Source organism: Moesziomyces antarcticus, assembly GCF_000747765.1.
Source record: "Moesziomyces antarcticus DNA, scaffold: scaffold_v10019, strain JCM 10317, whole genome shotgun sequence".
Lineage (NCBI taxonomy): Eukaryota > Fungi > Basidiomycota > Ustilaginomycetes > Ustilaginales > Ustilaginaceae > Moesziomyces > Moesziomyces antarcticus.
The window spans coordinates 31,981-58,531 of record NW_014638991.1 but is presented as its reverse complement, the minus strand read 5'-3'; the positions used below and the strand labels follow the sequence as shown (position 1 = coordinate 58,531).

Sequence of the window (26,551 nt, the reverse complement as noted above, 5' to 3'; positions counted from 1 at the left end):
TATGACATCGGATCGGTGGCTTGGTCAGGTCAAAGCAGGATCCGATGGGGGCCGAGACTGCGGTGTGCATCGGCGGCAGGCCCCCCTCCGGATTTGCGGGAAGGCTGGCGGAAAATTTTGGCCGACACGTCAGATGCGACACGTCAAAAAGCGCCGTCCTGCATGAGCTGCTCACCACTCTCGGCACTGTGCACGCTCAACCTCGTGCGACTCGGCACGGCGCAGCGCGAGACAGATGCAAGCAGCCACTGCTTGGCATCACGGAGGGAGTGAGAGTAGAAGATACTCTCGGCGGGGAGGTGCAGTGCCGGGCGCAATATGCTTTCGCCTTCGAACGAACTGCACTGCACGTGTGTCGGCCCACGCCGGCGCTCCGCCGCCTAGCCCCCTCCATGCAACCCACAGCGTGCGAGGTAGAAAGCAACTCAACCTCTCAGCAAAGACTTGCTTGGTTCGGTGCGGTTTCAGGCACAGCTTGGGGGTGGAGGGACCCAACTTCCAATCGTGCGCTTGGGGGGTAAGCAAATCGCAAAACATATAAGACCTTGACCAGGCACGAACTTTATCGATGTCTCTTTGTTGCGGCCCCCTCTTTTTTCTTGGTGTTCTTGTTCTCTGCGTCCCTATTGATTTCTGCTCCTTCTCCTACGTCCTTTTCTGCATTCCATCGTACAAGGCTCTGGTAGCCTTTCTTCTTCTCTTCGGACTTTCTCGAACACGGATTTTGCAAAGAGTTGGCGATACTGGTTTATCGCTGCTTCTTCTGCCTCTCTCTACACTCTTCGACTTTGACAGTCGGCCTTCCAACAAAAACAGCAAGGAAATATGGTGGCTACGACCAAGTTCACTTCTCTCGTCGGTAGCGTGACGCTCGCGCTGGTTGTGGCTAGCTCGTTGAACGCCGCACCGGTGCTGGTGAGGCGCGACGATGCGGCTGCGCCGGCGGGGTACATCAGTGTGGCACAGCCGCAGATGACCGAACAGGACATCTATGCGGTTGGAATCCCCGATGCTCCAGCTGCTACGCCAGCGGGTGCGACGTTCGCACAGGTGATCCAGGCGGCCGCGGAGGCTGCACTGGCCAAGTCGAACCAGACCATGAACGCGGTCAACACGTACGACCCCACTCCGGCACCGGCTGGTGCGGCCCAGACGCAGTCGCAGGTGGCTCCCGAGTCGAATGTCGCTGCGGCACCGAATGCGGATGCGGTGCTGGCGGGTAATCCGGATCAGGGACAGGCGTTTCAGCAGGTGATTGGAAATTTGGCCGGTGCGGCACAGGTGGCAGAGGGCGATAAGGGGTTGAAGGGAAACCCGGACGAGGGCGACGAGTATAGGCAGGTGATCGCACAGCAGATGGCACAGCTCGGTCAGAAGGCGCGACGTGCCATGCAAGACGCGGTCTGGGAAGCAAGACAGATCCCGCCCCCGCTGGCTTCGGCCGGTGCACCTACAGCAGCACCCAGTACAGCGAGTGTGACGGATGCAGTGGGAGATGCGCCCGACGCCGTCACTGGTGTAACTGACACCGCGACTGGTGCCACCAGCACGACTGCTGCGACCGATGCGGCCACTGGTGTGACCGACACCGCGGCTGGTGTGGCGAGCACCGCGGCTGGTGACACCAGCACGACGGCGGTGACTGATGCGGCGGGCGATGTGCCGGTGGCAGCACCAGTGCCGAGCGATTACGCCTCGCCTCCCGCCCCCATCCCTTCGAGCAACGCTGCTGTGCCCGGTGTGCCTGCTCCTGCGGTACCCAGTCTGCCGTCAGCATCAAGCGTGCCTTCTGCGCCTGCAGTGCCGACCTCAGGACTTCCCACATCGGGCCTCCCCACCTCTGGTGTGCCCAGTGTGCCCACTTCTGGCCTGCCCACGAGTGCACTTCCCACCGGAGCTGTGCCCAGTGCACCAGCTGTGCCCTCTGCGTCTGTCCCTGCCCTTCCCGGCCTCGGCGGCGGATTGAAGGACTCCGACGCCGGAGCTACGACTGTCAACCCATCAAGCCCCTCTGCCTCGCCAACAGGTGACCTTACCATGACGGTTACACTGCCGTCCACGGCCATGCCTACATCGCTGGGAGATCTGGCGAATATCAAGGCCAACGCCAACGCAAACGCGGACGCGATCAACGAGTGGAAGACCATGACCATCCTCGTTCCCGCCGAGGCATTTGGTGGATCCCCCAGTCGCGCAGCCTCAGTATCTGCTGCAACCTCAACCGCCGTCTCTTCATCAGCTCTGGCTTCGAGCAAGGTGATTTCGAGTACGGAAGATGCAAAGGTGACTTCTACCGCGTCGGCGATTGTAGCTGTTCCTACCGACCCCATCAATCTGTCGTCGTTCTCAGCGCTGAAGCCGCAAGCTACGGGCGTGCTGACGATCCCGTTGACGGGGATCATTGATGGGACGACGTATTCGACCATGCTTACACTCACCATCCCCGGTGTAGCTACCGAGACCGCCAAGATCCCTGCAACGGCAACGGCGTCGGCGTCGGACAAGGCTGCAACTGCCACTGCCAAACCTAGCATTACAGCGGCGCCGTCAAAGACGTCCTCCGCCCCACAGTCGGTTAAAACCACTTCGTCCGTCGATCCAAGCTATATCCATCCTGATGATATTCCGCCGCTGCTCAAGAGCTCGATGCAAGCCACACCCACCTCTGCACCCAACCCTACCTCAACCCCAACCGCCGATGGGGACGATGAAGACTGCGAAGATGTCGACGAAACCGACACGGCGCAACCCAAATCGCTGCTCACAAAGGTCTGGGATTGGATGTCCGGCAAACCCCTCGACGAACGCGACTTTGAAGACGACTACGAAGACGTCGACTTCGAAGAGTACTACGACGCCCAAGAGTAAATCCTCACCCCCCCAACTGCACGAGTCCATTACCGCCCCTGAAGATTCGCCCTTCGGAATGGCCCCATTGTAACAAAGACGTGTCTGGTTCCTGGAGAACGCACGGCAGAGCAATCAATACACGCAAGCACAAGAACCCAGTACCCCCCCTTTCAGCTGCGTGAACATGTGTGTGATTGAGCAGGTCGCCCCCCCACGTCCGGCTGCGTGCGAAGAAAACGGCGCGCCAGTACGCAGCTACAGTGAGAGCGCCGCTGTCAACAGCCCGACAGTCTTGCGGAGTAGCAGCGCAGAAGGAAGACTAACCGCTGCTACCCAGTGCAGGTGCAGAAGTGGGCCTGATCAAGATGACGAGGGTCTGCTCAAGAGAGCGGCGTATGTAGATTTGATCTTGACTACTGCAGCCCGTTGAGCAGGCGGTTCGGATCCTGCAGCGCGGTGATCAGATCGACGGCGGCGGTGGGATGGTAGTTCGGGTTGGCCGTCACATCCGCTGCGGCGCCGCCCGGATTGAACGCGCGGAAGAACTCGTCCCACTCGTTGTAGCCCTCGGACGCGACGGGCATCGACGCCCAGAACGCGGCGTCGTTGGCGTTGATCGGATACCCGGCCTGCTGGTGCCCGTGATGCCCGTGGTGCGCGTGGTGTGGCGGGGGCAGATGCGAGTGCACGCCGACGCCAGCAGGCGGCAGCAACTGCGCTGGCGGATGCGCGGGCGGGGCATATCCCTGCGACGCAAGAAAGTGCGGCTGCATTGCGTCCGTGTTCGCCATGGCCAGCTCGCTGGTCGTGCCGGTCGTGCCGGCAGCCGCAGTGGCGGCGCTGGGCATGTGCATCGTCTCGGCCTTGCGGTCTTCGTGGTACATGTGCTGGGCAATCGGCGCTGCATATGACGCTTGCGCGTCGAGCCCAGACTCGTGAACTGCGATCGCTGCATGCTCGCCGTGGCCTCCCGCTGGCGGGCCGCCCATCTGATGCGCATGTCCGTGCATGGATGCACCGACGTCGTTGGCCGGGGCGCCTCGTTGGTCCGGGTCAAAAGCAGCTGGTTCCTGCTTCACCGCGCCGACCGGCTGGTTAGAAGCCTGCGGGTCAGGCTGTGCCACACCGCGTGCGTGCTTCAGGGTGGGACTCAACGGTCTCGCCTGCGCGCTCGCAATACACAGATTGCGCAGAACTGACACGTGGTTCGACGCGCTCTGCCACGTCGGCCCGATCCTCTTGAGATAGCGCACACATTCGGCGAGGTACAGTGCGCTGGTCTTGACCAGCTCAGACGCGCCCTCAAGCTCGGCTTCGGGCACGTGGCGCGCCTCGGACGAGAAGACCTCTGCGCCGTTGGCATGCGCCTCTGCATCTTCCGCGCTCGCACTGAGCTCGTGATGGTCTTCCGCGAGAGGCGCACCCAGCTCACCGAATGCGACCTTGGAGCCGCGCCGGCTCCAGATGGACGACTGGCGTGCCTTGAAGGCGACCACGCTCTTGCTGGCAGCGAGCGCGGCGTGGATGGTGGCGCTCTGGAAGATGAGGTAGACCCAGCTGCTCGAGATCTTGCGGATGCGGAAGGACGAGCCGTAGACATGCAGGATGTCGCACACCTCCTTTGCTGCGGCATTGCAGATGTCCAGGCCGGCGGGACTTCGCTTGTCTTTGGCAGACGCTTGACTGCCTTTCTTGCCCTTCTTGGCTGCAGGAGACTTTGCATCGGATTGCGCTGCGGCGTCGACATCTTCCGATGTGCCGGTGGCATGCTCCTTGGGGCCCTCGAGCAGTTTAGGCACACGCGGTCGGTGGAGCAGGATGAGGCAGGTGCAGTACCACGCGCGCATGGTGAGGATCTGGGGCGGCAGCCCGCGGTGTGGATCCGACTCCTTGCGATCGGCATAGGCGGACTGCGACTGTGCCGAGAAGAGCACGTCGGGCGAAGTCCAGGTGCCGGACCACTTGAGGTGAGAAGGCAGGTCGGCACGCCACTTTGAAAGGCGGTCGTTGAGCCTCAGCAGCGCCTCGTAGTCCGAAGCACCCTTGGTGCGGCGACGATCGCGCTTGGCTTGCGGGCTGTACACCTCCTCGAGGATGCGCTCGAGGATGGCCATGACCTCGGCCCAGGCTTTGAAGCTGCTGAGCGCGTGGACCTTGACGCCTTCAAGCCTGGTCAGTTGACCCTTGTCGACAAACTTGCGCGTGGTCTCGTTGATCCAGAGATCGTACTCGTCCGCCTCTTGCACCGACGGCCAGTCGCACTCGATCTCGGCGGTGCGCAGCTGTGCGGGCTTGTCGAGCGCGGTGGAGAGGATCTTGTCGAGGATGAAGCACGCCCAAAAGACACGCAGACGCTCTTGCAGCTGCGAGCCCGACCTGCGCGCCTCGCTCCTCTCCCCATCTGCGTTGTCGGTGGCGCCGCCATCGCCGTGGATCGACGAAGCAGCCGAGGCTGAGGCTTGAGATGAACAGCGGTGGAGGTTCATGTCGAGCGCCATGCGGCAAGCGATGCCGCCGAACTGAAATGCGCTCGAGGTGTTGCCGCAGCCGAGCTCGATGACGCTGATGAGGATGGCGGCCTGGATAGTGCCGATATCCTGAACGAACTTGCCTTCAAAGATGCGCGCCTTGACGCGATTGACAAAGTGGTCGCGCAGCTCGTTTGACTTCCACGCGAGGTCGAGGCCAAGCGGTGATTCGGCGTAGAGGCCATCGAAGAGAGGATTGACGCTCTGCTGCTCGTCCCCGGCGGCGGTGTCGAGGAAGGGATCAAAGGTGTTGGAGGCGACGGCAAGGATGGCTTCAAAGACGATGGGCCGGGAGCGCTTGAGCGAGTGGAGCGAGGTGAAGGAAGGAAGATAGATGATCGGCCAGTGCGGGTGGACAAAGACCTGGTAGATGTCTAAGAGACGCTGGAGGATATGAGGCGGCAGACGATCCTCGAGATGCGTGCGTGAGGTCGACGGCGGATGATTTGCGGCAGCCGAACCGGGGCGAATGTGGTAGTCAAGCCAATGAGCGCCTGGCGAAGAAATCTGGGAGCGCGGGATGGACGCTGCGCCTCGCGGAGAGGAGGGCTGGGATCCGTTGTACCAAGGACGATGGGGCATGGCGGTGGACGAGGGGCTGTATCCGTGCGAGGGGCCAGTGAAGGCGGGCGAGGTGGTGGGGATGCTGACGTGCGACGAGGTCGAGGCGGCGGAGGGGAGGGGCTGCGAGACACTGCTGCTGGCTGGCTCGGTGGATCTGCTGGCGGAAACAGGATGGCGACTGGCGAGGGTGGTCGTGGATGGTGGCATGGCGGAGATGCGTTCGAGCGGTGATGGGCCCGAGGAGGTGTAGTGAGTGTTTGGGCTTTCGTACAGGGTGCGTGTTGTCTGTGCACGCGGCGAAGCAAAGGTGGATGTGGAGGGTGCGGGGTTGGCTCGAGCCGAGAAGGGAGAGTTGGTCGACCGGTCTTGGTGGGATGCGGTGTCGTAGGATGAGTGAGGCTGCGAGGTCATCGTATGGGGTGGCGGCGGCGGCATGGAGCGATGCGAGCCGACAGGCGATGGCCGGTGGTAGTCGCGAAGCGGAGCTTGGAGGGGATACGAGTCGTACTGATACGTCGAGGTGGCGGGCTGGTCGTGGGAGAAGCGTGCGTCCGCAGGCGAAGAGGAGGAGACGGGCCAAGCGTCCGGGTGATGGTAGTCTGCCTGGTGATGCGAATGCGCATGCTGGCTTGAATACGACTGGGAGTAATGCTGGGTGGTTGGATTGGAGGCAGTGGAGCGGGATGCATGCGTGGTCGACGGATAGGAGGAGGCGGGGTAGGCAGCATCATTTGTAGGATCGCCGTTCAAATAGGTATTGCGCCTCGAGAGGGACGGGCTGGGAGTGGTGCTCGGATGAGAGTGAGCACTTCTTGGCCACGGCAGATGGTCGGCGGTGGAGGAAGAGGGGTTGTAGGATGACGACGGTGGCGGCTGCGAGTGCGTGGCAGAGCGCTCATGTGCGGGTAGCGGAGAGCGGACGTAAGATTGGGACCGTGACGCTGTTGGCTCGGCCATCGATCTGGGCTGCGAAAGCGGGTCCCACTTTGAAGAAGATGAGAGAGAAGACGAAGTCGCGGCTGCTTCTGTCGAGCCGTTGAAGTAAACGTGGGAGTTGGGAGGCGGAAGTGAGCTGTTGAAGCTGGGCAGTCTACTTGGCGATCTGCTGAGAGGAGATCGAGCGTGTATTGGCGATGCGCGAGCGAGCTTTGAAGGTGGCAGTGGTGGTGCTGGAGCCTCGGTGTGTGTGGATGGTTGCGCCTTGCGCTTGGCTGAGGGGCCGACCGAAGGAGTGGACGAGGTGGCTGGCTTGGCATCCGAAGGAGCGTCGGATAGCTTCTTCTTGCGACCGCCCTTGGGTTCGCAGCCTTTGGGAGGGCCGCGCTTCTTCTGAGCGCCGTATTCGCAGAGGGTATTGTCCTTGGAGCAGTTGTTGCATGGTTGGAGGCCGTCGCACTTGACCTTGCGGCGCGAGCAGTGAAGGCACGCCCTGCTGGATCGGATGCGTCCGGATTCTCCCGCGGTGGTGGTGTTGGTCGGCGGGGGCGTGGACGCGGTGGCGGATGACGAGGACGCTGGTGGCGGCGCCGACGCTTTCGTCATCTTGGCGGCGAAGAAAGAGCGTGGTGATGAACGGCGCTGCCGATGGTTGCTCACAAGGCCATAATGATTGCAGATGCTGCGACGGCGAGATCCGGGATGCTAAGCGTCAGCCAGCGTGGGAAGGCTGCAGGTGTCGGTGCGGAAGAACCGACGATGTCGTGCGGCGAGGTCACGTTACCAACGGCCAAGGCGACGGATCTGCAGCGCTGCGCTCTATGTTGTGCGGATGAGCCGATGTTGGACTGAGCTGGTCGGGTGATGCTCGGTGAATAGGGCAGAGGTGGTGGGGTCGTGAAGCTCAAAGTTGAGTCGGCGGCGTGGCTCGAAAGCTTGAGGAAGCCAAGCACGAGGTGTGGAGGAACGCGGGGGCTTTTCGGTCTTGACAAATGCACGCCTGCCGCCCTGACTTGCATCAGATGCGCAGCGCATCCGCATCCGCAGCAGCCGGCACTCGATTTGACGCACAGCCGGGTGAGATCCGGCTAGAATTCGTCAGCGCGGCCAAAAACGCCTTGTTTCGAATCGGCTCAGCCGCCCTCACGTCGGCAGCCCTTCCCCGCAATATCACATCCTCGACTCCAAATGCTTGAGTCTTGCGCACGTTGGAGCTCGAAAGATTGGGAGTGGCAGCAACGTTGCTACAGCGTTATCGATGGTGACCATGCCATGGATCATGCCGCTCACAATGGGGCCGTCCAGCGGTACCATCACGTCACACTTCTTTTTGTGAACGGGCCGCTGCGCATCCGCGCCTTCATCTCGGCAACAATGCCCCGTCCGACCGGCACGGCGCTCAGATGAACTTACTGCAAGCTCACATCAGCAAGTCAGGCGAGCCAACAAGAATATCGATTGATGTCGACCGAAAGGCCAACTTCATTACAGCAGATCCCTGAAAGATTGATGCGGGGTAAAAAGAATGCAAAAAAAAGAGAAGTGCTGCTTACCTGGGTCGAACAGGTGACCTCCCGATACCGTATATCCACTGTAGGCAGTGGCGACTGGTGAAACTGATTTCTTCAGTCGGACGCTCGTACCAACTGAGCTAAAGCAGCAGTACATTGGCTCAGACCGAGATTTGCACACATATTATTTGTCACATGCTTTCAGAATTCTTCTTATGGATACATGGGGCAGAGCAATTTGGAAGCTATTGGCAAGAACGAGATCGCACAGGTGCTGCTGTATGTCGGATGATCGAGTCTGATGGGATGGTGTCGGGGCACACCTGCACTGCTGTTCGGCGACGGTGCGGCCACCCTCCGGGCAAGTCCGAGATATGTCGAGGCAGGGGCGGAGCGCGGGGCACCGACCGCTCAGGAACCTCTCGACGTGGGCGGATAAGCGTACAGCGGCACGGCAAAGCAGCCGAGCCCAAAAATCCAAGCTTTTTGACTCGGAAGCTTGATTCTCCTGGCCCGCACCGAGATCCGAACGCCTGCAAGGACCCCCGAAGCTCGCACGACTCAGCTTCACACTCTCACCTCCTTCATCATCGTCACCGTCAGACGGAACAGCATCGAGCTCGAGTTGCCGCTCTCGGTCCGAGCCTCCTCCAATGCGTTTCACGCGGCACTCTTTATAGCCTTGAACCACGTGTCCTTTCCGCTTCCGCCACCATCCGTAGCATCTCGCGCTCGCCGGCATGTCGTCGGCCGACGCAGCCGACTATGGCTTCAAGCGCTTCCGCGTCGCGCGCGCATGCGTCGTGTGCCGCCTGCGCAAGACCAAGTGCAACGGCGAACAACCGTGCGATCGATGCAAGGCGCACTCGGCCGAATGCAAGTACGACATGATCGAGACGCCCGTGCCCAAACGCATCAGCCGCACCGGCTCCACATCCTCCATCCCAACCACCGCCCACGAGCCTCCAAGCGATGATGGCTCGCCCGCAGACGCCGCTGCAGAAGCACGTGCTGCAAAGCGACAAAAGCGAGCCATGATCGATCAGATCGCAGACAGGCGTTGGGGAGACCGCCAACCGTCGCGGTCCAACTCGGCACTGCGCAAATCAGGATACGTTTTACACCACCTCGAACTGTACGCCTCCATCGACCAGGACGAACCCACAGAACCGGACATGGAGCTTCATACTGAAGACGGCATTCGTGCCCACGATCAGAATACGGGCAATATGCAGTTCTACGGCTTCACCTCAAACTTCAACTTTCAGCACCGACTTGCTCAGACCATCGAGGCGCTGCGTCTGCGCGAACAGCACCAACACGGCGTCCACTCGCGATCGGCATCGAGTGCAACTGCCGACCCAGCGGCGGATAAGGCGAGGAGGTCGTCGCAGCTACCAGAGAGCATGAAGATCTGGGGCCACCAGGACCTCATCTTCCGACAGAGCCTGTCGGAGAAGAGCTTCCCCACGCTGGATGGATCGAAAGACGCCGTGGGCGACTCGACGTTCCTGCCGCCCTCGATCGTGGATCGCTTCATCGAAAACTACATGACGCTCATCCAGCCGCAGCTGGGCGCGGTGCCCAAGCGCCAGATCCTCAAGTGGGTCAAGGACGCAAAGGCGCAGGGCTACCTCTCGCGCGGCTTCCTCGGCGTGCCCTCCATGGCAGCTTCAGGACCAGGATCGCGGCTACATCTGCCGCAAACCACGCCGGGACAGTCGCCGCCCATGCGAACGAACGAGCTGGCGGCGCTGTATGTCGTGCTGGCGCTGGGGGCGATGATGGATGAGGGGGATTGGGTGGATGTGCATGCGCCCGTGCCGATGACGCGCGAGGGCGCCATCGCGTGCGCCACTACGCTCTTCCTGCTCGCAAAGAAGCGCCTCGAGGAGATTGTGGAGAATTCGAGCATTCAGAGCGCACGATGCCTGCTGCTCATGAGCTTCTTCTCGCTCCAGTGGTCGAGTCCCAACGTGGCCTACTTATACATCGGATATGCTGCACGAATGTGCATCTCGATCGGCCTGCATCGCGAGACGTTCTACTCGCCCAGCAATCCGCGCAGTGCCGAACACCGCCAGCTGTGGTGGACGTGCTACGGCATCGAACGCATGATTTCCACGTGGTTCGGTCAGGCATCTGCCATCCGCGATGACGACGTCTCGGCACGTCTTCCCCAACCGGACAACTCGTACGACGCCTATCTTCTAGTGTATGCGCAGATTGCACGGGTATGTGCAGACATGTCCAAATTGTCGGCGAATCCACCGGCGAACGCGCACGATGTGCTGCTCGCATCGGAACGGATGGAGGCTGAGCTGCTGCGCATCCGGCGCGATGCACCTGCCGAACTCGGCGTGGGATTGCGCGACGGCTTTGCGCGCGACGCCGACGACGACTCGGACTCGTCCGACCTCGTAGTACGTCGCTACTCGGTCACGACGCTGTGGTGGTATCTGCGTCTGCTCATCCACAGCCCGCTGGTGATCTTTGCGCTCTACTGTCGATCCATAGGTACCGACATTCCGCGCAGCGTGCTCGATAAGACGCACAACGCCGCGCGTGCAGGCCAGCAGATCATCGACGCCATCTCCAACGCACGATCCGATGTCCCCCGCCCCGGCCTGGATAATATGCGCTTCGGAAGCTTCTACCTCGACTCGGCATGCACCATCGTTCTTGCGGCGATCTTGTGCGATCCGAGCAACCAGGAGGTGGCGTTTGGTTATTTGGCTGCGATTGATAGGGCCATCAAGTATCTCGAAAAGAAGGAGCGGATTTATGCGGATCATGGCACCACGGCGTCGCTGCACAAGGCGAGGGACTTGGTCGTGCTTGCGCGTCAGGTCGTGCGTGCCGCAGCGGGACAGACCGCCTCGTCGCGCGTTAGTGATCACAGCGCCGCGCGGAATCGATCGGCTGCACACGCGGGTGCTGCCAATGGTCACGCAGCAGGTACAGCTTCAACCAGCGGTGGTGCGGCGACAAACGGCGCGTCTGGAGATCTGGCAGGTCGCGTATCCCAGGTAGGCAATGGCCGGCTTGCGTCCACGTTTTCTACGAGTTCGGAGCGTGGTACCGCCTCGGATCAGGATGGCGGACAGGACGAGTACGATCGTGCGCAAGCAGCGACACCGCGCGCCCCAGGCAGCAGTATGGCAGGAGAAAACAGCTCGACCGATCTGCTCGGCGGTACCTCCTCATCTAGCGCATACCGCACGCATGCAACATCAACTGGCATCACACCGGCACCGGAAGCTACACCCACCCCCGACGCAGGCAAGAACTTTGCACACGAGCGCGACGAGTGGATGTCGTACTTCATGTCGAACTTCGACTGGCTCGAGCCGCTCAATGCGTCGGCCGGTCCCGCGCAGGCGGGTGTGGCTGCCAATGGCGATGCTGGCGCGATGGGGATGTCGCCACCATCTCATGTGCCGGGGTCGTTCGCAGCAGGCGCAGGCAGTGGATACGGCAAGGAATATGCGGGCATGTCGATGGGGAGGATGGGTACGGCTGGGTCACCGGCGATGAGCTCGCCGGGAAGCGCGTCCGGGCCGGCATCGCTGAGCGAGCTCGACATAGGACTGCTCATGGGCGGCGTGAGCGTGATGGAGTCGATCCCTGGCGCCAATCCTCCATTGGCTCCCGAAAGCGTCGCAACCACGGCAGCCGCTGATTCTTTCGATGCATAGAAGGCGGCACCAAGAATATCATCCGTCTGCCCAGCGATAGCTAAGCTCAGGTCTGCCTGAGGTGTGACCGCGTGGATTGCAAGCTGAGGACATGTGAGGGCCGAGCCGGTGGGGCTGTGTTGCGAAGACTGAGCCGCGTGGCGGAAGTGAGCGCAGGGCGAAATGCCAAGCCTCTTGTGCTGCGCTGCATTACGCGTGCACCCGGCCCGCAGTCGCGGCTGTGCAAGCCGAAGGGCGCATGGGCGCATGGACCTTCACGCCTCCACTCGGCACCCATCCAGGGCGACTGCCGTCCTTCTCGCCCACCTCATCTCATCTCCTACTCGAGCCTCGCTTTCATCCATCGTTGCACCCACCATCCGCCACTAGCACATTGACGATACCATCCACGCTACAGCTCGATCGCACCCACGCAGCGCAATTCAACTCGGGAAACCCACGCAAAGCAATCGAGTGCTGCCCAAAAGCAAGGCATCACCAAACATGGACGGCGGAGGCGCTTCTGCTGCCGGAGGAGGATTCTTCGGTGGCTCGCATGATCACGGCCATCACGGCCATCACGGCCATCACAACAACGACCAATCTCACCACCACTCGCATCAGCATAGCCATCCAGCACCAGCACCAGTACAAGCTCCTGTCGACCCAACACCGCACTTCCCTCCGCCACACCAAGCCCCTCCAACCGGAGTCAGAATGGCAGCTACCGGATCCGCTGCAGGATCTCGCGCAGCTCCCACGCAGGGAGGTGAAGAGGCGCAGTGGTCGCTCAAGGACATCTACTGGCGCGGACGCGAGTGCAAGATCATCACGCAGAACCAGAACGGGCCGTGCTCGTTGATCGCGCTGTGCAACATCCTGCTGCTGCGCGGCGAGCTCACCATCACGCCTCCGGACCGACCTGTGGTAAGCTATTCGTACCTCTCGCAGCTGATCGCCGAGCACCTGCTTAGCAAGCCGTTGGAAGGCGCTGCTCAGGGCGAGCTCGAATCGGCGCTCTCGACGCTACCGCGCACGCAGTACGGACTAGATGTCGACGTCGGCTTCGACTCGATCAGCGAGTTCGCCGCCGCCGCTGGAGACGGTCGGCAGGGCGGAGCGGGCGAGCTGGCGCTCTTTCGGCTGTGTAGCGTGCCTCTCGTGCATGGATGGCTTCCGGACCCGGCGGACAGCACGACGTATGAGGCGGTCAAGAAGGCCGGCAGCTACAACCGCGCCACGGACATTGTTGTGCGCGGCAACGAGGTGGCCGAGGGAGCAGTGGTGCGCGACCGCGGCGTGGGAACTTTGGCAGCTAGCCTTGCTAGCGAGACTTCGGTCGCCAACGGCAAACGACCCGAGCGCCGTGGCTGGACGGAAGAGCATTACGCCATTGTGCGGCAGGCATTGGCGCTGCAGACGTTCCTGGACAATACGTCGACGCAGCTGACCTACAACGGTCTGTTTGTGCTGGCACAGGAGGTGGCTGCTGGCGAGCCTGTGGCGCTGTTCCGCAACTCGCACCTCTCGGTGCTGTACAAGCGGCTGCCGAACGAAGGTCTGGATGCAGCCGATGGCAGCGGTGCCGCGACGCCTGCACCGCCGACGCTGTTCACGCTGGCGACCGACTCGAGTTTCTTGCTAGAGGACGAGATCGTCTGGGAGAGCCTTGTGGACGTGGACGGAGCAAGCAGCGAGTTCTACGACGGCAAGTTCCGCAAGTCGACCCTGCGCCAGGGCGACTATGTCGGTCGCGACGCCGACGTCCTCGGAGGTGCGGGCGGCTTGGGTGGGGAAGGCCTGCACGCGAACGAGGATGCCGACTATGCGCTTGCGATGCAGATCTATCAGAACGATCAGGACCGGATCGCGCGACAGCAGCAGCGTCGCAGGGGCCGCCAGTCACAGGGCGGATACTCGTCCAGGTCAAGACCATCGCAGCAGCAGCCAGCTGGTGGTGTGGGCATGGGCATGGCCGCCCTGCCTGCACCCGCATTCGAGACGCCGCGCGAGGTGTTTACGACGATGCGCTACGAACAGGAGCCGCAACAAGGCGAAGCGGCGGATGCGCTGGTGGCGGCGAGCCTAATTTCTGCTGGATTGCGGGCCGAGCACCAGTCGTTGCTGGATGCCATGCAGAGTTTGTCTGTTGGAGGAGGCGCAGGAGGCCAGAGAGTGGATTCGGCTGTTGCTCCGGCTCAGTCGACCAATCCTTTCCTGAATGCGAGCGAAAGCCAAACCAACGCGATTTCGACCACGACGAATCCCTTCCTTCGAGGCGCAGCGACCGAGGCGGCTACTCCGACTCTCGCACCCAGGCATCGGCTGTTCCGACACATTCCTCTTCTGTCGCAGCATCTGGAGCGATTGGTGTCGTCGGCGGGTGCGATGTGCCGCGTGTATTCTGCAGTGTGGTCGATGGCTGTGCTGGAGCAGCAGGGCTCGCTGCAGCCCGAGCGCATTTTGCAAGCCATTGAATCGAGCCTGGCGAGCTCAGCAGCTCAGGATGGCGAGGGTGCGGTCAAGGGCATCCGCGTGGCCATCGGGCGAGACGGCTCGATCCGCGTGACGCAACGCACCATCAGCGCGTTTCCCAGCATGCTCGACAGCGGTTCGAACGCAGCACGACCGCCGAGCGTGCGCTTGGATGCGGCGCCGACGAGGGTTCGAACGATGGATCTGGAGCCGCTCGTGTTCAACAAGACGGACGCGCGTGGCTTCTACGAGGCGGCCAAGCAGAGGGTGGGAGCGGATCCGAGCGTGCTCAGCGGCATTCGAGAGGGCGACCAGAGGTGTTTCGACGTGATCCTGTGGAACGACGAGCAGATGGACACGCTCGACCAGGCCGATGCCGCAATCCCATCTGCACCCAAGCGACTGGTGACCGAGTCGAGTCTGGCCAATGTCGTGGTGGAGCTGACCGGAGGTGGTGCCGGCGGTTCGCGCTTCATCACGCCGCGCACGTCGGCAGGCATGCTGGACGGCTTGCTGCGCAGGTGGTTGGTCGACAAGGGCGTGGTGGACGAGCAAGACATCGAGGTGGACGAGCTGATCAGCTGGGTGCGCCAGGGCACGGCCCAACTCTGGCTATGCAACTCGCTGCGTGGTCTCTGGAAGGTTGAGCTGGTCGAGGGACCGCTCTCCGCCGTTCCAGCCGGCGCAGTTGGCTCAGCAGGTGCAGCCGGCACAGCCATGGGCGCAGGCGCAGCCGCGAACGAGGGCAAGAAGAATCGCTTCTCTAAGCTCATCAAGGGCTCGTCGCGCCCCACCAACGCCTCAGCTCGCACTCAGACTGGCACTTCCTCCGGCTTTGAGGCGCGACAGAGCGACGCCGTGCACGACCAGGTGATTGACGACCTCTACGGGCACAGGCAGGGCGGCGCCAACCAGAGCAAGCTCCAGGGCCGCAAGGGCAACAAGTCCAAAGATGATAAGAACTGCACCGTCATGTGATGTCTTTTGCGAATGTCACATCCACTCCGACTTGCTCCTCCTCGCTACCATCACATCGATCCAATAGAGAAACTGGCATCGGCATCCCCGAGTGACAAGCGGTGGCAAGCCGAAACCCAAACCCAACTGCAGAAGGAAAGCCCGTGCGCAGCCAACCTTGACCTGCACTTTCTCGGATGTCGGCGTGGGCGGGGAAAGAGAGAGAGAAGAGACAAAAGAGGGTCCGCGAAGAAGCAAGTTTTGCTTTTTTTTGACAGGCTGCTGCCAACGGTTGAGGTTAATTTTCAAAGTGATGGCCGTGCATGAAACCGCATCGGCTCTGCGCAGAAGGTGAGCGAGCGCATATAGCCAGACAGGCCAACCGAAGCTGCTCCGCTCGGTTGGGGAGCTGAGGGGCCGAAAGCTTGCCGGTATCTTGCTGTCTATCAACGACAAAGAGCCACGCCTAACGGCCCACTCTCGGCACCTTTTCGCAGTCTTGAAAGCTCGGGCGCACGGTCGTCACCCAAGGCGCAAGTCCAACATCGTCCAAGTCTTTGTCCACTCCTCGACAGCGCCAGCTTGGCTGGTGCGGCTCTTTGTCACTTGGTCCGCACCTCTGGAAGTTGCGCACGCTTTCATCCACCATTCTGCGCAGCTCGCACAGCCATCGCCGAGCACGCTGAGAATGCCTTCAAGCCCATGCGCACCGTCGCTTCGACCCGCCCTTGTCCATCTCCAACCCCTTCAATCTCGTTGACCCACGCCGACTTTGTGCTTTCACATCGGCACCTTTGCGCTTCGCCGACCCACCGCCCCCGGCTTCATCTTCTGCGCCGTCTTCTCGCAGCCTGTCTCATTAAAGCGATCCACTTGCACCCACCTTCCGCAGATCCTTCATTCTGGAGACCCCGATCCAATCGTCTCGATCACGCCCCTCTTCCGGCCGTCTATTTGTCATACTTCTAGCCCTCAGCACACCCACAAGGATCTCTGGGAACATCTGCGCCCCTCGGATGGCATGCTCGTGCAGTCAAGATGGAGATCCAGATCCAGCGCATAGATCCATGGGTCACCGAGGAGGACCTCTACAGGGAGGTCGCCGCCGCCCTCCACAACCCACCCGTACGCATCCCCGGCCAGGGCCTCACCAACTTTCACTTGCTCCTCCCAAAGACCCAAAAGCAAGGTCGACACAGGGGCTATGCCTTTCTCACCATAGCAGAGGTCTCCACCGCCTCCGCTTTGATGGAGTATTGCTCCACCGAACGCAAGCGCCGTCCCCTGCTGATTGTCCGCGATGGCAAGGCAAATGCACTCAAGCTCATCCCCAACGGCTTCGGCAAGGAAAACATCATTCGCGAGCTTCTATCCTTCCCCTTCGAGGATTGGGATGCCCGACGAACTAGGCTTCATGGAGGCGCACAAAGACGCCGCAACGTTGAACCGTCCGACAGTCAGAGCGACGAAGATGCGCATGCCTTCGCCCTCACCGCCCGTCAAGCTCCCACGCCTCCACAGATCGCATCCCGAACCACCTACGTCCGCACGCAGACCCTCCGCCCGCAGCAGCCACGCAAGCGCATCGAGCCCGTCAAGATCCAAGGCGCTTGGTCCGTCGTCCAGTTCGGCGTCATCTGCGAAGACGGCTCCTTCTCCATCGAGGATTTCGACTCGCCCCCTTCGCCCCTCCCGTCCGGCTTTGACATCAAGTCGCAGACGCTATGCTTCGGTGACAAGGACAACTCCATCCGCATTCTCTTTAACAACATTGTCAGCTGGTCCATCGACCATACTCACAAGGCGCTTTGCTTCGAGCTCGAAGACCCCGCCACCTTTATCCGTCAGGGCAGAAACAGCTGTGTCTTTGACTTTATCAACCACATTGACCGCGAGGAACACATCCGCGACCGAACTCGCTACCGCATTCGCCTCATCGGATGCAACTTTCGCGTCTGCTTCGAATCTTACTCCGACCTCGACTGGTTCTGCATCGAGGCCAGGCCCTTCCTCAAGAGGGCCGGCAACCCGCGAGAGACCCCCGAGCAATCGTGCGCAGAAATCTCACCGAGCCAAAGTTTTTCGAAGCAGCCGGCCAATTCTGCGCCAACACCGACCTCAAGGTCGCCTACCAGCTCGACAAGCTCATCCGCAACGGCCTCTACTCGCCCACCGTGCTCAACATCCTCAAGCAGAGCACACAACGGCTCATCAAGTCCTACGGCATCGACTTTGCTGCTCGCGTCTTCGAGAGTCTGGCGGCGGCATCGCGCCAGGAGCAGGTACGCGACCGCAAAACAAAGTGCCTCCTCGGCTCCACCAAGCTCGAGGAGCGCATCGAGACCGAAGAGAAACGCCTCAAGCGCCAAGATGCGGCCCAAGCCGATCTGCTCGAAGAGCAGACCAACTCCGCTGCCACCGCCCATGTCTACCACGTGACGATCACTCCCACCCGCGTGCTGCTCGACGGCCCATTCATGGACGCCTCCAACCGTGTGCTGCGCATGTTCCCAGACTTTGGCAGCCACTTTGTACGCGTCGCCTTCTGCGACGAGGACGGCGACCGCTTTCCTGTCTCCCGACACGATCTTGACGGCATCGATAGCGAGTCGTTTGTGCGCGAACGCATTGGCGATCCGCTCAAGTACGGCATTGCCATCGCCGGCCGCAAGTTTGAAGCGCTCGCCTGGTCAGGCTCGGGCCTCGGTAGCCACCACTGCTGGTTCGTCACCGCCTTCACCGACAAGGTCGGCAAGCTCTGGGACGCCGAGCGCATTCGTCAGGCCCTCGGCAACTTCCGCAGCATCGACCGCTACCCCGCTCGTCTCGGCGCCCGACTCTCGCAGGCCTTCAGCGCTACCTCGTCCAGCATTACCATCGAAAACGACTGGGTCGAGATCATTCCAGACGAGCTCAGCAACGCGCAGATGCCCAGCAACGGTCCAGAACGCGATCGCAAGTACTACCTGCTCACCGATGGCGTAGGTCAGATCTCTAAAAGCCTGCTCGACGAGATCTGGCACGCGCTTTGCGAGACGAGGGGGATGCGCCGCGAGTGGCGACTGTCGCAGCAGGACCCCAAACGCATCCCTTCTGCCATCCAGTTCCGCTGCGGCGGTGCCAAGGGCGTCCTCTGCCTCAATCCTACTCTCAAAGGAAAGAAGATGATCATGCGCGAGAGCATGATCAAATTCTCGGCGCCCAAGCATCGCGAGTTGGAGGTGGCGGCTCACTCGTTCTCGCCGCTTCCGGCTCGTCTCAACCGACCGCTCATCAATGCGCTCGAGGATCTGGGCGTCAAGGACGACGTCTTCCTGAACTTACAGGCGAGTGCAGTAGAGAGTGCGCAGGAGGCGCGCAAGTCGTTCAAGCGCGCATCGCAGCTCATGGGCTCGTTTGCAATGAGCGATGCTGCCGAGATGCACAAGCTCTTCCGGCGTCTCGACAGCGTGATCGGCATGCGACCCGACGAGCTCGACCCGGACAGCATCCTGCACCGTCTGTGCACCATCGTGATTGCGGCTGCCTTGGGCGATCTCAAGCGCAAGGCGAGGATTCCCGTCCAGGGCTGCACACTCATCGGCGTAGTTGACGAGTTCAACTTTTTGGACAGGGGTCAGATCTTTGCGCAGGTCAACGACCGCGACCAAGACGAGTTTCGCATCGTCGAGGGCAAGGTCATGGTCGGACGCAGCCCAACCATCCATCCGGGCGATGTGCGCGTGGTAAATGCGGTCAAACCGCCACCCGGGCATCCGCTCCTCCAGCTTCGCAATGTGATCGTGTTCAGCAAGTCGCCATTCGGTCTGCCGCTACAGTCGATCCTGAGCGGCGGCGATCTGGATGGTGACATCTACACGATCTACGAGGACAAGGATCTCTTTCCCACACGCACCGAGTCGCCAGGACAGTACAAGGCCGTTCCGCCGCGCTCGTTGGCACGACCATGCACATTCGAAGATCTTGCCGACTTTTTCGTCGACTATGTGATCAACGACCAGGTCGGACTGGTCTCGACGTTGCATCTGCACATTGCGGATACAAGTCCGCTGCACTCGCTCGATCCGGACTGCATCAAGCTCGCGCAGCTGCACGCCAAGGCGGTCGACTACCGCAAGACCGGCCAGGCGGTGCATCGGAGGGACGTGCCCATGCCGCCATTCAACTCGCCGCGGCCCGATTTTCTCGCCCAGCGACCGGCGGGTCCAGGGATCTACTCGAGCACTCGAGCACTGGGCAAGCTGTTCCGTGCGATTCCCGAGCAGAGCACAGACACGCCGTATGGCAACCAGCCGGCATGGAGTCGAGGCGAGACGAGCCAGAGCGCGTTGTCGCGCATCCTCAAGCAGCCGGGCAAGTCGGACGATATTGTGTTGATCCTGACGACGCTGGCGGAAAAGTTCCCGCAGATCAAGCCGAAGGGGCTGAGGCTGGTGCAGATGCAGGTGCAGTTCCGACCGCTGCTGGAGTCGTTTGTCTACCACCTGAGCCGGCTGGCGGCGTGGATCCCCGAGAGCCGCATCGAGGCCGAGTGGCTGAGCGAGGAAGAGATCCTGATCGGTACACAGGTGATGGCGACCAAGGCCAAGCAGCTCAAGCGCCGACAGGAGCGGCTGACGGCGTCGACCGCCGAGTTGTTCCCCATCCTGCGCTCGCAGCTGCAGCTGATCGCAGACGATGACAATGTGGCGACGTCCACGATCCGACCTGCCGGTGACGACTCGCTCGACGCGACGCGAGCGGGCGCAAAGGGAAAAGGTAAAGGAGGAGCTGCAGGCGACGGCGTGCCGCACTTCTCCGGCCATGTCGAGCTTCGCAAGGCGCCAATAAGGACAAGGACTGTGGTGGTGGATGGCGAGCGCGTGGTAGTGCACGAAAGAGCAGACAGGCGAAACGAATCTTCACCGTGGTCGGACGGCGAGGAGGACTACGAGCTCAATCAACGCATGGTCGACATGAAGGTCAGCAATCCTCGCAAGGCCGGCGCGATTCGTGCGGCCAAAAACGGCGCCTCGTCCAATCGGCTGACCGGGGTCACCCCGGGTAGTAGCAGCGGCAATGGCGGTGCCAATGGCCGGATCAACGGGAAGGGCAAGGGCAAAGCAAAAGGCAATTCCAACGGCAACCACACTGGCGGTCGAAACGGCAACACGCGGCACAAGAACAAGAACCGCGCGCTGGCCACCACCGAGCCGGAGCTGTACAACCGGTTCTACAACACGGACGAGGAAGAGTCGGACGAGATTTGGGACGACGAGATCGACGGCATTCCCATCGCCGCACTGAAGGGCGACGACCGAGCGCGGCGCCATCGACGCAAGGAGCTGCAGCATCTGTATGCGGCGTGCTACCTGGGCGCGACCGAGCAGTCGGCACGCCACTATGGCGGCAACACGTTTGCGGTGATTGCGCTCTCGTGTCTGCTCGAGCGGCTCGAGGAGCATCAGATGAACGGGCGTGTCTTCTAGACTCGCAGATGAATGCATTGTCATTGTCTTGAACAGCGAGATGGCTCGTGTGAAGCTGTTTGAGAGCGTTGATTGGGATGGATGGGGAGCAGGCAAAGCGAAAAATTCAGAGGATGTCAGAACGATTACGTTGAACACGGTTTCTGGGGGCGAAAATGACAAAGAGGTGGAGGCAAGTGAGGTCTGTGCGGGCGGGCGGGCGTCAGTTGGAAGAAAGCTTCGCGCTGAGGAGCGGCGTTGGATGGAAAGTGACAGAACGGCTGAGAAACGCGTCCCAGCCGCTCTCAGCCGAGAAGAACACCTTCGCCTGCGCACGTTCAAATTAAGCGCTCCTCGGTCCCCACCGCTCCTCATCACCCCCATCATCGACGTACTACAAACGGCGAAACTACCCCCAACATGGCTTCAGGATCGACGTCTACGCCCACGGCGGGCAACCCGATCGTCTACCTCGACATCAGCTTCGGTGACCAGCCGGCCCCCTCCCGCGCGGGCGCGAACCGAATCGTACTCGAGCTGTACAAGCATCTAGTCCCCAAGACCGCGGCGAACTTTCAGCAGCTATGCACCGGCGCTGCGGGCAAATCCTCCTCTGGGGTCGAGCTGAAATTTGCGGGCTCGACGTTCCACCGTGTGATTCCGAAGTTCATGATCCAAGGCGGCGATTTCACGCGCGGGGACGGTACGGGCGGCGAGTCGATCTACGGCGAAAAGTTTGAGGACGAAGATCTGACGGGAAAACACGATGCACCGTTCCTACTCAGCATGGCCAATGCAGGACCCAACACCAACGGCAGCCAGTTTTTCATCACCACCGTACCTACGCCGCATTTGGATGGCAAACATGTAGTGTTCGGCCGGGTGCTGAAGGGTAAGTCGGTAGTAAGGAGGATCGAAAACACCCCCACGCAGAACGATCGCCCCGTGGAAGAGGTGAAAATCGCGCAGTGCGGTGAGCTCGACCCAGAGTCGAGCGAGGTTAAGGAGGCAAGTTATGGTATTGGTCGAGATGAATCGGGGGATGCTTTTGAGGAGTATCCCGAGGATGAGGGGGGAGAGTTGGAAACGAGTGTAGAGAAGACGCTCGAGGTTGCTACGCAGCTCAAGACGATCGCCAATGGTCGTTTTGCGAAGGGGGACCATGGCGTGGCACTGGAAAAGTACCTCAAGGCAATGCGATACCTCCAACTGCACCCCGTTCTTCCCGATGACACTCCGGAGCCTACCCGAACTGCATGGTACACTCTCAAGACCTCGGTCCAACTCAACGCCTCACTGGCTGCACTGAAGAGCACACCCCCGCAGCCGCGCGTGGCTATCTCGCAGGCAACAGCCGTGGTGCAATTCCTTGACTCGGCTCAGGCTACGTCGTGGGACGCTACGCCCGAAGCCGACGCCAAGCGAAAAGCCGACCTTGCAAAGGCGTTTTATAGGAGAGCCCTCGCGTACGGCGTTAGCAAGGACGACGACCGTGCCGATGCCGATCTCAAGCGAGCGGCAGACCTCGCCCCCACCGACCCGGGGATCAAGAAGGAACAGTCTGCCCTGGCTAAGCGCCGCGAAGCAAAGGTCAAGGCCCAGCGTGCGGCTTACAGCAAGATGTTCGCCTAGTCCCCACGCCCCCACCTCATCAGCGCCACAGAAATACACACAAAGTTGACACTGCATTGCGGATGTGAGAACGCTGCGTGGTGCGGGTTCAGTGCTGAGCGTGGTCGTCGTCTTGGACATGGTCGTCGGCGGGCGCCGGAGGGTTGCCGCCCCACACGGCGTCCAGGGCGGCACGCAGCGCTGCAAACGGCCGCGCACGTGGCTGCTGCTCGCCCTCCGCCGCTACAGCCTCGCCATCGACATCGTCTCGAAAGGCGCCGGGCATGTTGTCGCCCTGGGCCGCTTCGGCCATGTGCATGATCTGGGCCATGACGTCCTCGCGCGTCTCGTCGTCCATGTTCTCCATGGCTGCGTCCCACCCCTGCACGCCCGCCATGCCCTGCAGTGCCCTCCTGAACGCCTGCATAATACCCGCACCCTGTTCCCCGCCTGCCTGCGCTGGCCCTCGCGATGCCGGAGTATCGGCCAGGACGGGCGCAAAGTACTCGTCGTCGTACCGCGTTACCTCCAGTCCATCCGCATCCGTATCCGACACGCCCGCGCGCGGAGGCACGGGATCGAACGCATCCATCTGCTCCGAACTCCCCGTGATACTCGGCGGGAGATACGCGACGAGTTGCTGACGCACCGCGTCCGGAAGATCCGACACGAGCACGTGCCTGTAGATCCCCTGGCGCGTATTGTGGCTCGCCACGGCCGGCTGCGCCTTTCGCCTGCCCTCGTAGTCGGCCACGAGCGTCTCGGTGAGCTCCATGGCGGTGCTGCGCAGCCACTCGCCATACCCAGGTTCCTTCCAGAGACTCTCGGAGCGCAGCACGTAGATGTGGATGAGCAGCGAGCCGAGCGTGTCGTCCGCGCTGTACCGCGGCGCAAGCTGGAACAGCGGATGCGTGGCGATCTTGTCCGGCAGATCCACGCCCACCTTGTTGCACAGCAGCGGCACTGCGCCGGGGAAGCGTGCAATCGCAAGACGCAGAGCTGCACGCGAGCGCGCGGCCGCAGCCGCTTTATCCGACTCTTCCTTCTCGAGCGCGCGGTAGGCGAGTGCACGTGCATATGCAAGGCCCACACACCAGTCGAGCGTACCCGCATAGCCATCGCCTTCGCCCGCGAGCTGCTTGTCCGTATCATCGATGACCGTGCGTGCGGGCACCGACAGCTCGTCGACATGCGCGACGCTCGTGGTGCCGCGCCGCGCACGCTGCTCGTCGAGCGTCTGCACGAGCTCGAGCAGCCACCGGTGCTGGCGCGACTTGATGGCGAGAAAGTCGATCCACAGCAGCGCAGCATGGTGGTCCTCTCCATCCTGCCCCAGCCCCAGCAGCAGCTTGGCCCACTCGAGCGCGGTGCGCCACGTGCCCCTCCTCCCGAGAAATCCAATATTCCGGTGGAGCGCCAGGTAGAACGCGCGGTTCTCGATCTTGTTGAAGCTCACCACGGGCGGGCCGGACGAGGTGCTCGAGAGGCACGAGGTGAAGTACGGGCTGGCGCAGCGCTCGAGCGCAAAAAGCGCGCGGTCGTTAAAGTCGGCCGCCTGGCCCAGGTCGCCCTGGTGGCGCGAGTACTCGGAGAGCTGGAGCAGCGTGTCGATGTGGTACGGATACACGCGCAGCAGCGCCATGAGCGCGTTGGGATCGTACGAGCGCACCGCCTGGAGGAACTGCATCTGCACCTGGCGGTACGCGCGCGAGTGCTTCCACACGCACACGCGGCCGTGCGCGGCCGAGTCGACAACGTCCATGCTCATGCCCGTGAAGCTGCGGCTGATGGGCGGCCAGTAGTCCTTAGGCGTGCACAGCAGGCTGCGCACCTTGAGGTTCGGATTGTTGGCCTGCGCGCGCGCCCGCGCTCCACTCGACGCCCGACCACCGCCTGCGGCGCCCCCGGCCTCGTTCTGGTACGCCTTGATGGCGGCCGAGCCAAACTGACGACGAAGCTCGATTGCGGGATCGAGATGGCGTGGGTCCAGGCTGAGGTGAGTACGGAACGCCGACACACGGCCTGCTGTTGCACCCGCAGCCGCGGTTGAGGACGATGGATTGCGTGCAGCCTCGGCGCTGTTCAGACTGGCTTGCGAGGCGAGCAGCGCATCGAATTCGTCGATCGACATGTCGGCGACGTCTTTGGACTTGGCTGCTGCCTTGCCTGTGGGTGTGCCTGATTGCTGGACCGACGACTTTTTGGTCGAAGCTTTCTTGGCGCTCGACTTGGCGGGAGCCGCCTTTGTTTCGCCATCCTGCGTTGGGGCGGTGACATCCTCTCCAGCATCGCCTTGGTCTGCCACTGCTGCTGCTGCAGCGGCGGCCTTCTTCCTTTTCTTCTTGTTCTTCTTCTTGCTGCTTTTCGCGGCTGTTTGCTGTGTCGAAATGTCGTTATCTGCATCCGAGGCATCGTCCTCGTCGTCCTGTTCAGCGTCGTCACCAGTATCTCCAAGCGCAGCAAAGAGCGAAGTTGTGGTGGGCTTGCTTTTGGAAGCGGTCCGGGGTGCAGGGGCGGTCTCGACCTCCTCTTCGTCTTCCTCGCTGACCTCGTCATTGGAAGGCTCGTTGAGCTGCTGGAAGGGCGACTTGGTTGAGGCGGCGGCTGCCTTGGGGAGAGGCACGTCTGCGAGCTCGTCGAGCTCTTGCTGCTCGCGCAGCTGACGCTTGTTGAGCCTTTTGCCGCTCATGACGTGGGATCGATGCACTTGCAGTGTGGGTAGCGGGTGGGTCGACAGAGAGAGGAGAGGAGGGAGGTGGAGGGCCGACTGAGCTTCCAGACAGGTTTGGCCCGACTCCCGATTTTTTCACGGTTCAGGCGGCTTACCTGAGGGCAAAGCAAAGGCGGAAGCGCCGAAGAAAGATCGGGAAGTCCGCGAAGAAAGAAAGCTGCTCCTGCTCAGGCACTCCTCCACTTGGTCACTCTAAGCATCGGTCGGAACAACCACAGCAACCTCGACGACGAGCCGAACACTTATCTGGCCACTATCGGAGAACCCGCCCTGTGGCTTCCAACTCCCATCACACCATCACGTATCGCCTCGGTCAGCAATGCTAGCACGATCCGCCGTGTCGACGCTACGCGCTTCGGTGCGTCCGACAGCGCCAGCTCGACTCAGCCTTGGCTCGTCGTTCTTGCCAGGCAATAGTCGAGCAGGTGCCAGCCAGATCTCGAGTCGCAATGCTCTGACCTTCCGTAGCTACTCATCTCAACGCGAAGAGCAGGCCAAGGACAAGCTCGCGGTGGGCCCGTTCAACCTCAAGGCGGGACTGCTCTTTCTGGTGACGGGAGCGGGGCTGCTCTACTACTTCCGCAGCGAGAAGCAAAAGGTGGAGCAGCGACGCAAGGCCGAAACGGCCGCTGCCAAAGTCGGCCGTCCACGTATTGGCGGGCCCTTTTCGCTCGTCACATCCACGTCGCATCCATTCACGCACGAAGACCTGCTCGGCAGCTTCTCGCTCGTCTACTTTGGCTTTACCAACTGTCCCGACATCTGTCCCGAGGAACTCGACAAGATGGGCGAGGTCGTCGACCGCATCGATGCCAAGTACGGCAAGCAGATCATCAACCCCGTCTTCATCTCGTGCGATCCGGCGCGCGATACTGTCCCGCAACTCGCTCGGTACATTGATGACTTCCACCCGCGCATGGTCGGTCTTACCGGCACGTTTGAGGCTGTCAAGCAGGCGTGCAAGGCCTACCGCGTCTACTTCTCCACCCCTCCCGGCGCAGATCCCATGGGTGACTATCTTGTGGACCACAGCATCTTCTTCTACCTCATGGATCCAGAGGGCAAGTTCGTCGATGCCTTTGGTAGGAGTGTCGATGCCAAAGAGACCGGCGACAAGGTGGATGCCTACGTGAAACAGTGGATCGACGCTGGTCTGCCCATCTCACAAGCTGACGCAAGAAAGAAGGTTCAAGACCGTCCAAAGGTCCAACTCTAGCTTTGGCTTTTCAGACCATGTATACTAACTTGATCGCGCCTACCACAT

The 26,551-nt window shown here is 61.6% G+C and overlaps 8 protein-coding genes and 1 non-coding gene across 9 annotated transcripts; 6 read left to right on the top strand and 3 right to left on the bottom strand.

Annotated features, from left to right (window-relative positions):
- Window positions 1–825: 825 nt before the first annotated feature.
- Window positions 826–2,868, top strand: PAN0_019d5756 (uncharacterized protein; the record flags this gene model as incomplete). Its single annotated transcript, XM_014798690.1, has 1 exon — window positions 826–2,868. The coding sequence occupies one exon, from the start codon at window positions 826–828 to the stop codon at window positions 2,866–2,868; it is 2,043 nt and encodes a 680-aa protein (XP_014654176.1).
- A 395-nt stretch (window positions 2,869–3,263) lies between these two features.
- Window positions 3,264–7,484, bottom strand: PAN0_019c5755 (uncharacterized protein; the record flags this gene model as incomplete). The annotated part of the gene is made up of 1 exon (XM_014798689.1): window positions 3,264–7,484. The coding sequence occupies one exon, from the start codon at window positions 7,482–7,484 to the stop codon at window positions 3,264–3,266; it is 4,221 nt and encodes a 1,406-aa protein (XP_014654175.1).
- A 937-nt stretch (window positions 7,485–8,421) lies between these two features.
- PAN0_t019c0002 lies at window positions 8,422–8,539 on the bottom strand. Its single transcript has 2 exons — window positions 8,502–8,539; window positions 8,422–8,457 (listed from the first exon to the last, which is right to left on the bottom strand). It is a non-coding gene; the product is annotated as a tRNA-Phe (tRNA).
- A 590-nt stretch (window positions 8,540–9,129) lies between these two features.
- On the top strand, window positions 9,130–12,087 carry PAN0_019d5754 (uncharacterized protein; the record flags this gene model as incomplete). The annotated part of the gene is made up of 1 exon (XM_014798688.1): window positions 9,130–12,087. One exon carries the CDS (start codon window positions 9,130–9,132, stop codon window positions 12,085–12,087), a length of 2,958 nt encoding a protein of 985 aa, XP_014654174.1.
- A 483-nt stretch (window positions 12,088–12,570) lies between these two features.
- On the top strand, window positions 12,571–15,519 carry PAN0_019d5753 (DUF544-domain-containing protein; the record flags this gene model as incomplete). Its single annotated transcript, XM_014798687.1, has 1 exon — window positions 12,571–15,519. One exon carries the CDS (start codon window positions 12,571–12,573, stop codon window positions 15,517–15,519), a length of 2,949 nt encoding a protein of 982 aa, XP_014654173.1.
- Window positions 15,520–16,536: 1,017 nt separating this feature from the next.
- PAN0_019d5752 (rdRP-domain-containing protein) lies at window positions 16,537–20,966 on the top strand (the record flags this gene model as incomplete). The annotated part of the gene is made up of 2 exons (XM_014798686.1): window positions 16,537–17,451; window positions 17,502–20,966. 2 exons carry the CDS (start codon window positions 16,537–16,539, stop codon window positions 20,964–20,966), a joined length of 4,380 nt encoding a protein of 1,459 aa, XP_014654172.1.
- A 399-nt stretch (window positions 20,967–21,365) lies between these two features.
- Window positions 21,366–22,577, top strand: PAN0_019d5751 (peptidyl-prolyl cis-trans isomerase; the record flags this gene model as incomplete). The annotated part of the gene is made up of 1 exon (XM_014798685.1): window positions 21,366–22,577. The coding sequence occupies one exon, from the start codon at window positions 21,366–21,368 to the stop codon at window positions 22,575–22,577; it is 1,212 nt and encodes a 403-aa protein (XP_014654171.1).
- An 88-nt stretch (window positions 22,578–22,665) lies between these two features.
- PAN0_019c5750 (cytoplasm protein) lies at window positions 22,666–25,245 on the bottom strand (the record flags this gene model as incomplete). Its single annotated transcript, XM_014798684.1, has 1 exon — window positions 22,666–25,245. One exon carries the CDS (start codon window positions 25,243–25,245, stop codon window positions 22,666–22,668), a length of 2,580 nt encoding a protein of 859 aa, XP_014654170.1.
- A 361-nt stretch (window positions 25,246–25,606) lies between these two features.
- Window positions 25,607–26,503, top strand: PAN0_019d5749 (mitochondrial inner membrane protein; Sco2p; the record flags this gene model as incomplete). The annotated part of the gene is made up of 1 exon (XM_014798683.1): window positions 25,607–26,503. One exon carries the CDS (start codon window positions 25,607–25,609, stop codon window positions 26,501–26,503), a length of 897 nt encoding a protein of 298 aa, XP_014654169.1.
- Between the last annotated feature and the right edge of the window lie 48 nt (window positions 26,504–26,551).